This window comes from Cercospora kikuchii (genome assembly GCF_019650295.1).
Source record: "Cercospora kikuchii DNA, contig_00005, whole genome shotgun sequence".
Classification (NCBI taxonomy): Eukaryota; Fungi; Ascomycota; class Dothideomycetes; order Mycosphaerellales; family Mycosphaerellaceae; genus Cercospora; species Cercospora kikuchii.
Window position 1 is genome coordinate 340273 of NW_025408586.1, and position 14057 is coordinate 354329.

Below are 14057 nucleotides of genomic sequence, written 5' to 3' on the forward strand. Positions count from 1 at the left end.
TTTCTTCTTCTGTGAACTTAGTAAGTGTATTTATTGTGTCGAAATAGAGGCCGTGGTCTCTATTACGAGCGGCGATGCATGTAGACCATGTGATCTCGCAGGCGCCACACTTGAGTATCGCCCTTTTGGCGAATGCCACCTCTTGTATGCACCAGCGGCGTTTGAAGTAACGTCGTTTCTGGAACACGGAGAGCAGCTGCCGCTGCTCATCGGGGCTACACGAAGAATCTAAGAGATGATCGTTCCCAGACTCCGTATTTTGAAGATAGCAGCGAAAGACAAATTGTCCGTCCTGAACTACAGAGTCCTCGCCGATCCATGCGACAACTTGGCTTGCACATGCGAAGATCTGCGCCATGCAGGCAACTTGAGCCGACCGTTCCATAAGGTCGTCCTGGTTGATACATATAGCGTCGATCCACAAACTTCGAGCTTTGTCCGAATAGCGCAATCTCCTCAGTGCGACATGCAAGTTGGCAGTCGTAGGTACTGCGACCCGTTGTATCGAGATCTCGCCAGGCTGGAACTGATAGAGTGAGAATATTGCTTCCTGCAGACTGTCATTGCGCATCGAAGACATCGAGCACCGTGATTCCGACCGTGATTCCGATACATCAGGTTCGTCGAAAGCTTGGTCCCAGATATAAGACAATGCTTCGTATTCTGCATTACTTTCAATGTCAATGACCTCGAAGACACCAACCAGAGGAGCTGTGAGCTTCCGAGCTGGTTGTAGGTGCAGTACGCGAATCTGGCCTGGCTCCAATGGGCTGTATATTGTAGTATTCGGCACTGTAGTCCTACGACATCTCGCTGAGTCTGTCAAGGAGTCTGCCGTTGCCATCTCTGCGCTATCTTGGTCGGTCTTTGCACTCGTAGAAACGGGCAGTCCTCGGATCGCGGAGCCTGGCTGGCTTTGTACCTGTGCTTCATCGCAAGGCAAAGTGCTTGCCCACGAAGATCAATAAGGCACTGGGGCAATGCGAAGCAGAAACACACCTGGCGGCTTGAGGAAGTTCAAGGAGAGAAGCAGACGCTGCTGCGCGAATGTGGCGTTCACTCAGCCCCAGCCGCGCGCCTTGGCGCAAGGGCGGTGCATACACTCCAGCCTTGCTCTACCTTGCCGGGCATGCGGCCTCAATGAAATTAAATGCAAGTATTTCTGAATTCATGTTCAAACGGAGAAAACAAAGTGCTAGCCGTACAGGCGAAAGACGGAGTATCATGGTGCATCGAAAGAAATCTTACCCTTGTCGTTGTGGGCAGAGCCTACCTCCTTCTCAGATCCAATGACTCTGCGCGCCGCTTCCTTCCAGTCACCTGAGTTACTTCCTTGACTTGATGTCGTCAAGAACCTGCCTTGTTCCGTGCCTACCAAAGCTTCGCGACGAGCCTAACCTAACCCACCTGCCTTGGAAGATCGCGTCGGAGTAGCAGTGGAAGCTGCATTTGCACATACTCACAGGGCAGTGACCACCACAAGGCGAAGGCACGTGCGAAGCGTCTGAGAAGGACGTAGGGTAGAGCAAGATTGACAAATGACTTCGATGTATGTCTACAACACATCATAGAATTGGGACCGAGATCATGGTTTAATATGCTGACTATGACCTCAAACGTACCATGACCATCGAGCTTTGCAAGTCTTGGGAGTGAGTGCTGCTCAATTTGGTTGAGTCCTCCTCCGCATTAACTCACAATATCGGGAATGCAGAGGACCATGCCATGACATTATTTGATGTTTCTTGAGGCTGAAGAAGAGTTCATTCTCCGTACAGAAGGAATGCATCGAAGCAGCGCGCGTACCAAAAGATCGGCGCGCTCGCCATCGTTGCTCAATTCTGTCCACCACGTGTTGGCTTCACCCTGTACACTCTCCTCGACAAGAGCCCGCTTCCCGCTCCCATCACAGCTATGCGAAGTTGACTCGTGCGATAGTTTCATAGAACTGCTTGCCATGCACCTCAGCCAACTCAATCTCCTTGGCCGAAGGCTGACGGGAACCGTCAGGAGCAGTAAACGTCCCCGCTCCCCAAGCAGAACCACCACGAACCTCGGAAATATCTGACAAGATATGCGATACACTCTTAAAGCCAAGCGGAACGTGAATCATTCCGTGATGTGCGAGTGTACTCATCGCCGCGATAGCCGTAGACTCTTGCCCACCACCCAACGACGCCGTAGAAATAAACAGACCGGCATACTATCACAAGCAGATAAGTCAGCTCGGTCCACGAGAGAGAAACGCTCTTTCTCGCCAAATTGAAGGTAAAACGGTATATATTCTCACCTTTCCCGACAACGCGCCCCTTACCCACAACGGACCTGTCTGATCCCACAGCGATCTCCACTGCGCTGGCCAAGTTCCATACCTTGTCGGAATCCCAAACAGAAATCCATCATATTTCTCCAACGTCTCCGGCGAGTCAAGAATCGTGTACCGGGATTCTTTCGGAGGAGCATGCATTTTTACGAGAACTTCTTCGGAAAGCGTCTCGGGCACTTGCAAGATGTCGACTTGACCGCTTGCGGCTTTGATGCCTTTGGCTTGGGCTTCAGCGAGGAGCTTTATATGACCGTAGACCGAGTACTGTGTGGGTGAGGTAGATGTTAGTGCTGGGGGTTTGTTGTGCGATGGTGTCGATATTAGTAGGAAGGGATTTGTTTGGGACTTACGTAGATTATTGCGATCTTTGGAGGTCGTGGCATTTTTGAGGTGAAAGAGGTCAGAAATTGTTTGTTTATGGAGAGGGAATGAGTTTGCTGACTCTATGGTGGGAACAGATGAATCAAGGCACGCTTTGCTATTTGTCGTACGACAACAACGACAACGACAACGACAACGATGATTAGGCCGATGTGGTCTTGCAATTACAAAAGCTGAGACCTGAGGAGGAAGTCTCTTCTTTCCATTATCCGAAAGGGATGTCGAACTTCCCGCTCGGTAGGACTTTGATTTCCCATTTCACATTAAGCAGCATTGGATTGCTAATACTGTCGAGTAGATCCTCTGGCCACCTAGTCCGGTGAGAATGTTGTCCCTTCCGATGATAGCTTTTTGGCCTTTATAGCCGTGCTTGATAATATTCTACTGCACTCTGCTGCATTAGTCAATTGGCCGGATCTTCCGTGGTCGTTATCAGCTTGGCAGTTCATCGGTCAATTGAGGTTGGTTGAAGGAGATTTTCGGGGTTTCGGGAATTTCTTTAAGAGGTATAAGATCTTTCAATCTTCAAAGTTCGAAGGAAAGCTGCGTTGTTGGAGAGCTTTGAGGCCTTGGTGCTGTTGTTTGAGATGGGCAGATAAATTTGTGGCAAAGCCGTAAGTTCAAGGAGATCGGCAGTTGGTAAAGAGGTGCTTGCGTGGATTGCTGCTTATCATCGATATAGCGAGGCCATTGTGATTTTCAAGAGGTAGGTTCTGGCTGTTTGACGCATGGCGTCTCCCAGCCCTTCCCTTTCAGGACTTCGGCAACAATGCGCTCGTTCGCAACGATTTGCAGCATCTGATCTCGTTCTTAATCGGGAAAGCAACGTGCTAGCTGTAAAATTACGACTTTTGAGTGGACATGTTGCTCGTATCGCTGTCAGCGTCGGGAAACAATGTCATGATCTTGTGATTGAGGAACTGGTGCAGGAGCAGGACTTTTGAGTATCTGACGTCCGATATATCGGGCTGAAGTTGCATGCACGCAAGACATCAACGCAGATTCATTCTTAAACGTAGCTGACTGTCATTATGCACTTCTTCGACTCCAGTCCCGGCGCAGTGAAATCATCCGTAGTTGTGTCTGAAGTCTGAAAGCGAGCTTGTGATGTCCGGAGGATCATTTAAATCCGGCCTCGCTCCTTCAAGCCACAATTTTGTCAGCACCATGCATGCGTCATCCACATAGAGCTCGCTCGCCTATATTGCTCTTAGCCGAAGGCGTGATGCCTCAGCAATCCCTCAGGCATACTGCTGCATATCTCCGCTTCAACGTCTGCGCACGACATCCTGTATTCGGAAAGCCGCGAAACCGCGATATCTTGGTCACCAACATGTTCAAGCCGGATATACTGATCCTGTCTCGCTTGCGGCGCGACAGAGGTAGGGAGAGGATAAGTAGATTGCTTCGCGACGTTCAGTGTGTTTCTATCATACATAAACAGTAAGAACAGCAGCAACAGCGGTACCAACAGCAGCAGAAAAGCGACTCTCGCACTCAGGAACACATACCACCAAGCAAGATCAACGAAACCACCAACCTCGGGGAAGAAGCAAGAAGAGCATCAGCCATGCCCTCCTCACTCAAAGAGATCCGCGCCTCCAACGCCTCCCTCAAACAAACCCACTCCTCACCCACAACAGCCCTCTTTGTCGGCGCGACAAGCGGCATAGGCCTCGCAACCCTCCAAGCCTTCGCCAAACACCTCTCCTCTCCTCACGCTATAGTAGTTGGCCGGGACCAGCAGACGTTCCAACCTCACCTCGACAACCTCAAAACTCTCAACCCAAACGGCACCTACACTTTCCTCGAATCCGACATTTCCCTTCTCGCAAACGTCGACAAAGTCAGCAAAGTAATCAAGTCTACCCTCTCACAACAACAAGGGAACAGCAAACTTGATTTTCTATTCTTATCACAAGGCTACATCTCCTTCACCGGCCGCGAAGAAAATGCTGACGGGCTGGATAATTCCGTTTCACTCCGTTATTATTCCCGCATCCGCTTCATCCAAAATCTCCTACCGATCATGTCCTCTTCTGCCCGAACAATCTCAATCCTCGCCGGAGGAAAGGAAGGTAAAATCTTCGAGGACGACCTGGATCTCAAGAAGAATTATTCCGTGGGCAATGCAGCGGGACAATTCGCTACGATGATGACGTTGTCTTTTGATAACTTTTCTTCGCAGTCGGAGAATTCTGGGAAGGGTTTCGTGCATGTTTTTCCGGGGTTGACGAGCACGGGTCTACTTGGAAGAAGTGCGAAAGGAGTCTTGGGCATTGGGATGAGATGGGTTGTGGAGCCGCTGTTGGGTGCTTTGGTGATGGGGAAGGCAGAGGATGTGGGGGAGAGAATGTTGTTCTATGCGATGAGTGAGGAATTCGGCAAGGGGAGCTGGTCGTTGGATTGGGATGGGAAGAAGGCGGAGAATGAGATTTTGAGGGCATATAGGGAACGAAAATTTGCAGAAAAGGTGGTGGAACATAATGAGAAGGTTTTTGAGGGAATTGGTCGGAGATAGAAGCGGTGGACGGTTCGGTGGGAGGGCTATGCAGTATAGTTGGAAGATGGCATTAGATGTAGAGGTGCTGATGTTAGAGCAAAAAGAAAATCAGTGTGATCAAAGCATTAGCAAGTCGCTGGCCGGATGATTGTTCCTTCCAAATGCCACAGACAAGTCGCATTTCGAGACTGCAAAGGCGTGCCACCCGGAGTCATCTTGATATGATCGATCTGCACGCTCGCCGGACGTAAATGTGCTTCTCCCGTCCGCAAACGCTGTGTGCCTGGAAGCAACATCATAACTTGAACTCCTCCTCCAACTGATCCAGCCGATGCTGCACGGAACAACCAAAATGAACACCACACAGTATTTGCCAAGCAAACCACCAAAACTACAAAATACATCACTCCCGCTTTCTTCAGATCTTGAACCTTTTCCCAATTCAGAAATGGACCTATCATCCGTAGTGAAATGCTCAACAAGAGCCACACCCATGACCAAGCCATCAGCATGAGTGGTGATTGCCAGATGTAAATCATATTCTTCGAATATCGAAACTGAGAGCGTTCCGTCTCGGCGTCCGGATTCAGTTCAACGAATATGAGTTTGAGAAAATTTCCCACATCTGTGCTTTTCAAGGTATCAGTGGGTTTGATTTCCATCTGCCTCTCCAGAATGGATTCGTGTTGAGCAGCCAATATGATTGAAAATATCGCCAATGTCAAGCTGCAATGGGCGCAGCCTAGGAAGGACCAGATCTCAAGTGGGAGTTCTCTCCAGGATAGGGCTCCTATTGCTGCGGCCGCGGAAAGAGTGGACTGTTCATGTGTTAGAATGTAATACACAAGAGCTGAGAGAGTTGGAGGGACGAAAAGCTTACGGCTGTTTTAATCGATTGCAATTCTCGATGCTTGCTTGCTCGAAAAGCACAGATGACTTTACCCACTTCTTCATCTTTTTCACAAGCTTCGAGTAGAGCTTCAACTGGTCGTAATGTGGAATAGCGGAGGGGCCAGTAGTATGGCCAGGTCAAGGCTGATATGACGAGTTTGCTGAACGTAAGCATTTTGATTTTCCGCGGAGGTCAATGTCGAATGATTTACATTCCGATCATGTGTCAAACGACATCCAGGGAGTCGAACTATATGTAAGATATTCGCGCATATACCAAATTCTGGGTCTCATGGTATGGCGTCTGCTCGTGGCAGAGGCCGCAGCCCACCATCACGATTGTGGCATTCGTCGAAAAAGCACATTGAGCTATGAACAGAAATATGAGCTGCCTGAGCCTCGAAGTATTATGCCATAAGGCTGAGCACAGCCCTATAGTGGTATTCAGAATATAACACAAGGTGAAATATGCCACGGGACAGTACTCAAGGGGTTGAGTACCCATAGCTCATGCAGGTTCGCTTGGCAGTTGATTTGACCACTCATCGACTTCGATTCGGTATGGTTCGTGCGACACACCATGATGGAGTGTGGTGCTCAGCGACTGGTATTATTAGCTCTTCGCGCATAGTCAGCCGCCACTGCTACTATTGCGAGCTTTTGCTCGTTGGAGCAGATCCTGATGGCGTTGGATGTCTGAGGCTGTACACCGCTGCACTCTCCGCTCACACATGGATCTAAGTGTATGTACTGATTTTCTCAAGAGGCTCCTCGCAAGCTGCCTCAGCATCTGTTATGTAGATTTCCACGGAGCTGCTTGAAATCTGTCCCGCTCGTAACGCACAATTCATTCGCGCGAGTTCTACTTTGTTCAAGCTCGAATCTTGAATGCCCGACCTCCGGTAAGGCACTGTGCTCGCTATACAGCGCTACAAGCTAACTTCAGCGAGACGTCGCAAACACACTCTTAGTTCATTCATATCCTTGCAAGTAGCAAAAGTAAAGAAATCCAACCGAGCAATGATATACTTGGTATCTTTGCCGAAGCGCGACTCGAATGCATTGATGTCGTACCCAGGACGTGCTTGTCTAGGCGAAAGCCGTCTGAGGGACGTAGGGGCGAACTTGCGTGCCGTCGGAGCAGCAAAAGAGCCCATTGATGCTGGTTGACAAGGCTGCGTGCTCACAATTGACATAGAGGCAGCTGAAAGGACGGCTTTCGGTATCCGGCACTCTGACAGTATGTCTTCAAATGCTTTGGGGCCGTAGCCAATGTCTTGGTTCCCGTTTACAAGCGCGATCAAGTGGAAAAGCGTCGATTCTTCCTTTAAAATGCTGTCGGACAAGATTTCTCTTCTCTTGATCGAGTCGAGATAGATCTGTGGCAGCTTCTGTCCTCCACCGTGATCTGGTAGGAAGAATCCTCCTGTGACTCCTTGGAATCCTGTTCGTTCCGCCGTTGACTGTGGGTCATATGGCAATTTCAAGCGCAGGAAAACGCTTAAGAGCCGTTCGACCCACTGCAGGGCGTAGAAGACGAACGAGACTTTGTGATTGCAGAGTATGCCGTTCATCTTTGTGAAATTGGCAACAGTCTTTATGCTTTGAGTCCGCTCAGCAGCCAATGCGTTCAACACTTTCTCTTGCTTAGCTGCAGATTGGTTTTCCTGTAAGTTGAGCAAGCGGATTCTCCAGGCAAGTTGATGCGCGTCTCGAATACCACTCGCAATGCCTTGACCTCCAAAAGGAGGGAACACGTGAGCAGCGTCTCCGATCAAGATGACTCGTCGATGGAACCATCGATTCACGACCTTGTGCGTGAATGTGAAAGGCCTGCATCGTAAGATCTCGATACAGTCACGCGGGAACGTGACATCCCTCCCGAACGATCGACCATTGGTGTCTCCATGACGTGTGATCATGGGCGTCAAATTCTCCCACAAAAGCTCTTCAGCATCCATCGTTGCATCGTCCCATTGATCCTGCCGGAACTCATGTCTCCAAAAGTGTTGATCATGAGGCCCGAAACGGCCGCATGCGACAGGTTTCCCGGGAGGAGAACAGAAATGCCAGCCTTTGAGCCAAAAGAGATCGTACACTTCGTCCGGTGTCATTCCGATATTCCAGCCAGGAAAGTCCGGATGCGTTTCGGGGGTCGGAGGAGTGATCTTCAAGTTCGCGGCGACCCAAGTCCCCTCATATCGGTAGTCAGAATGAATCTGACGGATTCCTGCTGTAGGCTCCAGAAACTTCTTTCGAACGATCCCTCTCTTGCCGTCAGCACCAACCAGCCAAGCAGCTTCCACTTTCTGCTTTGATCCTTCCGAATCGGTGTACTCCACAGAGACTGATTGATCGTTGTGCCTGATGCTTGTGACTTCACAGCTTGTTCTTAGCGTGCAGAACTTGCTTTCCTCTATCCTTTTCCGAAGTGCATGCTCTGTGTCAACGGATCAGCGGTTTCGTCCTTTTACATTCGTGAACACTTCAGATACCTAATTTTGGTTGAACTTGCAAAACGGCACCAGGCACAGCTTGTGACATATTATCTGAACTAAGAGCCAACCGGTGAAATGGCGGATTGGTGAAAGAGGAGGTATGAAAATTGATTTCCAAGAGCTCGTGTCCGATCTTTGGCATATCTGGGCCGAGACCAAGCTGGTAGAGAATACGGACTGCATCGCCAGCTATGACAACGCCGCGGGGATCTTGTGTGATTTCTTTCTCCTTTTCAAGGATGAGACTCTACTCTCAGCTCAGTCAGTTTCAACTCAGGGAAGTCCTTCTGTCATGGGCAAGGATACTATACCTTGACCCCTTGCTGATCAAGTGCAAGACCTAGCGTGAGTCCTGCCGGTCCTGCTCCAACGATCACGACTTGTCCGTCTTCCATGCTGATTACAGTAGATACGAGGTCGCTCCGGGATGATTGCAAAACGGTGCGAGAAACTGTACTGTGGTGTGCACTTTTCTGCTAGTTGTTTCCTATGATCTAGCATTCGCCTCTCCGCTTAACGTCCCACACGAGCCCTTTCAAAGGCGGGACAGTGGCGTTCGCCATACGACAATCTGCAGACCCACCACATGAAACCCGAGGGACCCAGAACTCAGCTCGTTTACGGACTGTGGGACTATTGTCCTCGGCTTCGAAATTTAACACTGGCAGTGCGGGCAGACGCTGAGGTGATGTGGCGTTGGGCAGAGGAACGTGGGACATGATGATCACGCTTGGAGCAGTCATGTTACGTGTGCGTACGACCGCACGATCCATCTTCCCATGCACGTGGAAGATCTCTCAGGCTGTGAGTCCCAATTGGTAAATAGTTTCCATTGCTGCTGATAAGCTACAGATCCACGATCTCATCAAATCAATAGAAGGGTCCCATCATCTCCAAAATCTTTTGGTAGCTCTGGACCCCAAATCGACAGAGGCCCAACGACCTCACGCCTCGTAGGCGTGTCTTCGTTAACCAAATCTCCATCAGCATAATGCTCAATCTTGAACCCACTCGGATCTTGCCAGTAATCGAAAATCTGACTCCCGAGCACATGCCTCCCAACACCCCACACGCTCTTCCATCCCTTCTTCGCCAGCCACTGATGTCCGATTAGTTGCGTATCAAAATCCTCCACCTCGTACGAAGAATGGTGTAAATAAGTCTTCTTCGTCTCCGGAGGAGCCCGTTGCATGAAGAAGACATGATGATCGGAGTACTGCTTGCCCAGATCCAGGTGCATAAATGTCATGACATCGATGTTTGAGAAGTCCCAGTGATGTAGGATGTCCGAAGGTACGAAATTGAAGTTATCAGTGTACCATTTCAATTCTTTGTCGAAGTCACGATGCACGTAGCCGAAGTGCCCAATCTTGTGAATGAGAGCGGGACCGTCGTTGAAGCGTTGGAATGTGCCTTTACGTGGTTTGTCGAATGGTGTGTTTGCAGGTCCTAGCTCCACATGAGTGGCACTCGGAACCTTTTGTGATGCGTCGATAGTGCGCTCTTGTTGTCCGAAGATAACGTGGAAGAAAGTGTCGTCTGCGCGGGCAAATGTGACGATTTCACCTCCGCCAGGGGCGTTGTCCAAGATCTTGTGCTCAGCTCCCGGCAATGCTTTTGCCTTCTCGAACTCGTCTCGATTCTGAGCGACGAATGCTGGTCCTCTGAATGCTGGCTTCCCTGATGCAGCTTGCGAAGCGACATAGATGTATGGGTCCTTGCCGTAGCCGCGGAAATAGATCTTTCCGTCTGCTTTCGCTGCCACCGCAAAGCCAAAGTCGTGGGCGAACTCTTCAAATTGCTCCAAGTCTGCGAGCTCGAAATAGACGTGCCCGAGACGTTCGAGCTGGACTTTCGTCGGGTTGTTGACAATCTTCGGGATCAACATGTCGGGAACGATTACTTCGCGCACGTTTCGAGGGAGTTTGGAAACGAAGTTGAGGACAAAAGATAGAGCGATAGTATCAACTCCCATTACTGTGTTTGTGAGATTCTCGACGCCGTGAGCAGTGGTTGTCTTGTTTCTGTTTCCGCAAAAGGTAGATCGCCATGGAAGATGTATGGTCTTGCAGTAGCACACACTTGTGGGACCGTGTGGGACAAGCGTCCCACGAGTTTCTTGAAAGCTGCACAACGTAGCGGTCTTCTTCCGCGTCCCTCGAGGTACAGACAGCTTGGAGATACCACTTCCCGCTCGTGTGGAAAAGCACGCGTTCAAGCGGGCGGGAAGTGCGCCATTGAGGACTCGCGACTGCCGCAATTACCTCGGAGTTTCATTCCCTCTCGCACTGCAGACAGCTGATTCGCTCAATGTTCAGGCAGTTAAACTGCCGGCATCAATTTCTGTTGTTCTATTCTATGCCATGCAGGTGGCTGCTCACTGATGTTCCAGCATGAAATTGAAGTCGCAGGCAAAGTACCACCTTATTAACTAAACTCTGCATCATCAGATTCCATCCTTCCTTTTGAGATCCCCAGGGCGTAGCCTACCCAACCCGAAAGTCCTATTCCATATGAAAAACTATTGAGAATTACGAATTCAGTAATGAGCAATCTTGATAGCGGATACGAGTAGCTCACCTGCATCCAAAGTGGCAGCCAGGTCACAATAAACCATAAAGTATGTGCTCTTGCGCCAGCCCAGATCTCTCTGCTCGGGTTGGGCCTCGTCACCCGTTCAACAACAAAGCGAGCATATTGGTTGGCCGGCATGCCATTTCTGTTGCCCTGATTCTTGAGCTTCTCAATATGACCTTTGATCGGCAAATAGAGGGACGTTGGGGGTGCCTGAAGACCATTTCGTAGAATTTTACTCTGAACGTAGCCCGTGACGACCTCGACCACGCGGACACCGAATGGCTCCAATTCCTGACGCACTCAATCAACCAATGCTTTCAATTACTGCCGCTTCTGCAAGTCAATACATACCAGACGCATAGTCTTCGTATACTGACTCAACGCCGCCTTCGATGCGTTATACGGACCTTGCCAAACCATGGGAACAGCACGAGTGACACTCCCGATTTGCACAATGACGCCTTTGGCCGCCATCAAGAAGTCCGCGAAAGCCTGACACATCTGCATCACTGCAATGAGATTGACCTCGAAGACCTCTCGTACTTTCTCCGGTTTGAGATCGAGTGCTGTTGATGCATAATGCACGCCGGCATTGTTGACGAGGAAATCTAGTCTGCCATTTGTAAGCTTCTTGACCTCGTCTTTCAATGCTGAGATGGATTCTGGCTTTTGGACATCCACGAACAGCGGGGTGATGTTCTTGTGCCGGGTTCGCAGTTCTTCAATCGATTCGGCGTTTCTGCCTGTTGCGATGACATTAAAGCCCTTCTGGGCGAATTCCAGGGCAAGAGCTTGACCGATCCCGCTGCTGCACCCAGTGATGAGAACGTGCTTTGGTCTTGACATTATGTCGGAGCGAAGTGATTGTTCGATGAATCGTTGACACTGCAACTGAGCATGAGGCTTGTGCCATAGCCGCAATATCTGTGGCGAGATGGGACTGGTCGGATCTGGGCAGGTGTGGGACGCGCAGAGAATGGGAGTGGGACACATGGAGCAGGCAAGTGGGACGCGGAGAACCACGCTGAATATCAGCTTCTGGCTATCGCCACATCTTGTTTGAATAAAATCGCGGCGCAGAAGAAGCAATACCTACAACAAAGCATAATGGCAAAATTCGAGGCGTTGATCAAATTCCGATCAGCTGAGGATGGACAGTCCTACTTTGCTCCCATCGAAACAAACAGCAAGAGCGGCATACTTGAACCACTCAGTGTCGGCACTGTGGTGGCAGCCTATAGCTCGATCGAAGAGATCCAGACCGGGGCAGCTTCTGGAAAACATACCATTGCCAAGGTATTCGTCTTTGGCGTATTTATGCTTCTGGAAAGACACTGACTGAAGCTGAATTAGCTGCTTGCCCCACTCCCGTCCACGGAGGTCCCGATTTACTGCGTCGGACTTAATTATCGATCGCACGCTGCAGAAGCCAAGGTAAGTCTGAACCCAGGGCCATTATTCTGATGGCAAGTGCTAACCTCGTGACGTTCAGCTCACTGTGCCCAAGTATCCGCCATTGTGGACAAAGCCTGCAGCATCACTCGCGGATCCCGATGAGGCAATCCCAGTGAATGAGTTTTGTGCCACGAGTCTTCTTGACTTTGAAGGCGAGCTCGTGTTTGTGACATCGCGAGCGTGCAAGAACATCACGCCAGCGGAAGCGGATGGTCACATCCTCGGCTACACTGTTGGCAATGACTTGTCGTGCCGTTTCTTCCAATTACCGAACAACAGCGGCGGGCAGTTCTTTTATGCCAAAGCATTCGACAAGTTCGCGCCCATCGGGCCCGTCCTCGTCAGCGCGGACACGTATGCCAAGACCGCCGCAGGCAGGAGACTGCGGACTAAAGTGAATGGCAAGATTGTGCAAGACGTGGAGCTTGCAAGCGACATGATTTTCACGCCAGCACAAGTCCTCAGTCATATGAGCCAAGGTCGGTGACAGCGATTCCTGGCCACGTGATGTTGCTAATCATCGGCTCTAGGCACGACTATCCCTGCTGGAACGGCAGTCATGACAGGGACGGCAGCGGGTGTGGGCGCATTTCAGAGTCCAAAGTCGTTCCTAGGAAATGGAGATGTTGTCGAAGTGTCTGTAGACGGGCTGGGATCGCTGCGGAACACGATAGAATTCGCAAAGTGAGTGGGCTGGCCACACGTACCGAGCGAGCACTAACACCGGAGACGGCCAGGCTGGCATGGTGGAGGAGCATCTGGCTCAAAGTTCTAGGCGTAGGGCTGTACCTGTTCACATGATTGTTATCCTCCATCTCTCGCTGATGAAACTGTGAACGCCGCTCTACGGCGGGAGTAATGTTGGGGAGGTAAGATGAGAATGTAGATCATTCGATTGTAGCACGACAATGTCTGCGCCGCCATGGGTTTGGGTTGTCAGCCGAGGAGCAGGTGTTTGTTCTGCTTGATAGGTCGTGAAGCAGATCAGAAGAGCAGAGCAGCACAGCTGTGGAGCAGGAGCAGACCTCGGCTCGCACTCGACGGGCCCGGAACGGGCCGAGACCAGAGCGGACAACATTCATCGCGTCGAATCTTACTTCTCTCCACATTCTCGTCCCACTTCCACGTCCCACACCACGCTTCTGATATAACGACATGTCTCTGTGCAGCCACTATGCGCACGCGAACGGAGCGGGCGTGCCCCTTTTGTGCCAAACGATACTCGCGCCTAGAACACTATGAGCGCCACGTCCGCACTCATACCGGAGAGCGGCCGTTTGCGTGCGGGCAGTGCGAGGCCACCTTTGCTCGCCGAGACACATGGCGCCGTCACATGCGAACGTGCCATTCCGGCACGGAGGCTGCGCCACCTCCGGCAATGGACACGGATACGACGATTCACTTGACACAGGCTGTCGATGCCGCC

At 50.7% G+C, this 14057-nt stretch overlaps 6 protein-coding genes across 7 annotated transcripts; 2 read left to right on the top strand and 4 right to left on the bottom strand.

Moving 5' to 3' along the window:
- Positions 1 to 1912: 1912 nt before the first annotated feature.
- On the bottom strand, positions 1913 to 2709 carry CKM354_000792300 (uncharacterized protein; the record flags this gene model as incomplete). The annotated part of the gene is made up of 3 exons (XM_044803284.1): positions 1913 to 2203; positions 2291 to 2590; positions 2677 to 2709. The coding sequence occupies 3 exons, from the start codon at positions 2707 to 2709 to the stop codon at positions 1913 to 1915; spliced, it is 624 nt and encodes a 207-aa protein (XP_044659219.1).
- A 1568-nt stretch (positions 2710 to 4277) lies between these two features.
- On the top strand, positions 4278 to 5228 carry CKM354_000792400 (uncharacterized protein; the record flags this gene model as incomplete). The annotated part of the gene is made up of 1 exon (XM_044803285.1): positions 4278 to 5228. One exon carries the CDS (start codon positions 4278 to 4280, stop codon positions 5226 to 5228), a length of 951 nt encoding a protein of 316 aa, XP_044659220.1.
- A 1802-nt stretch (positions 5229 to 7030) lies between these two features.
- Positions 7031 to 8994, bottom strand: CKM354_000792500 (uncharacterized protein; the record flags this gene model as incomplete). The annotated part of the gene is made up of 3 exons (XM_044803286.1): positions 7031 to 8541; positions 8597 to 8846; positions 8911 to 8994. The coding sequence occupies 3 exons, from the start codon at positions 8992 to 8994 to the stop codon at positions 7031 to 7033; spliced, it is 1845 nt and encodes a 614-aa protein (XP_044659221.1).
- Positions 8995 to 9464: 470 nt separating this feature from the next.
- CKM354_000792600 (uncharacterized protein) lies at positions 9465 to 10574 on the bottom strand (the record flags this gene model as incomplete). Its single annotated transcript, XM_044803287.1, has 1 exon — positions 9465 to 10574. The coding sequence occupies one exon, from the start codon at positions 10572 to 10574 to the stop codon at positions 9465 to 9467; it is 1110 nt and encodes a 369-aa protein (XP_044659222.1).
- A 471-nt stretch (positions 10575 to 11045) lies between these two features.
- Positions 11046 to 12022, bottom strand: CKM354_000792700 (uncharacterized protein; the record flags this gene model as incomplete). Its single annotated transcript, XM_044803288.1, has 3 exons — positions 11046 to 11120; positions 11180 to 11467; positions 11528 to 12022. The coding sequence occupies 3 exons, from the start codon at positions 12020 to 12022 to the stop codon at positions 11046 to 11048; spliced, it is 858 nt and encodes a 285-aa protein (XP_044659223.1).
- Positions 12023 to 12283: 261 nt separating this feature from the next.
- CKM354_000792800 (uncharacterized protein) lies at positions 12284 to 13432 on the top strand (the record flags this gene model as incomplete). Of its 2 annotated transcripts, XM_044803289.1 has the most annotated exons (5): positions 12284 to 12472; positions 12530 to 12610; positions 12669 to 13110; positions 13162 to 13315; positions 13369 to 13432. In XM_044803289.1, 5 exons carry the CDS (start codon positions 12284 to 12286, stop codon positions 13430 to 13432), a joined length of 930 nt encoding a protein of 309 aa, XP_044659224.1. The 2 variants fall into 2 exon arrangements, with proteins under 2 accessions (XP_044659224.1, XP_044659225.1); XM_044803290.1 differs by lacking the exon at positions 13369 to 13432 and having other exon boundaries at positions 13162 to 13319.
- Positions 13433 to 14057: the final 625 nt, after the last annotated feature.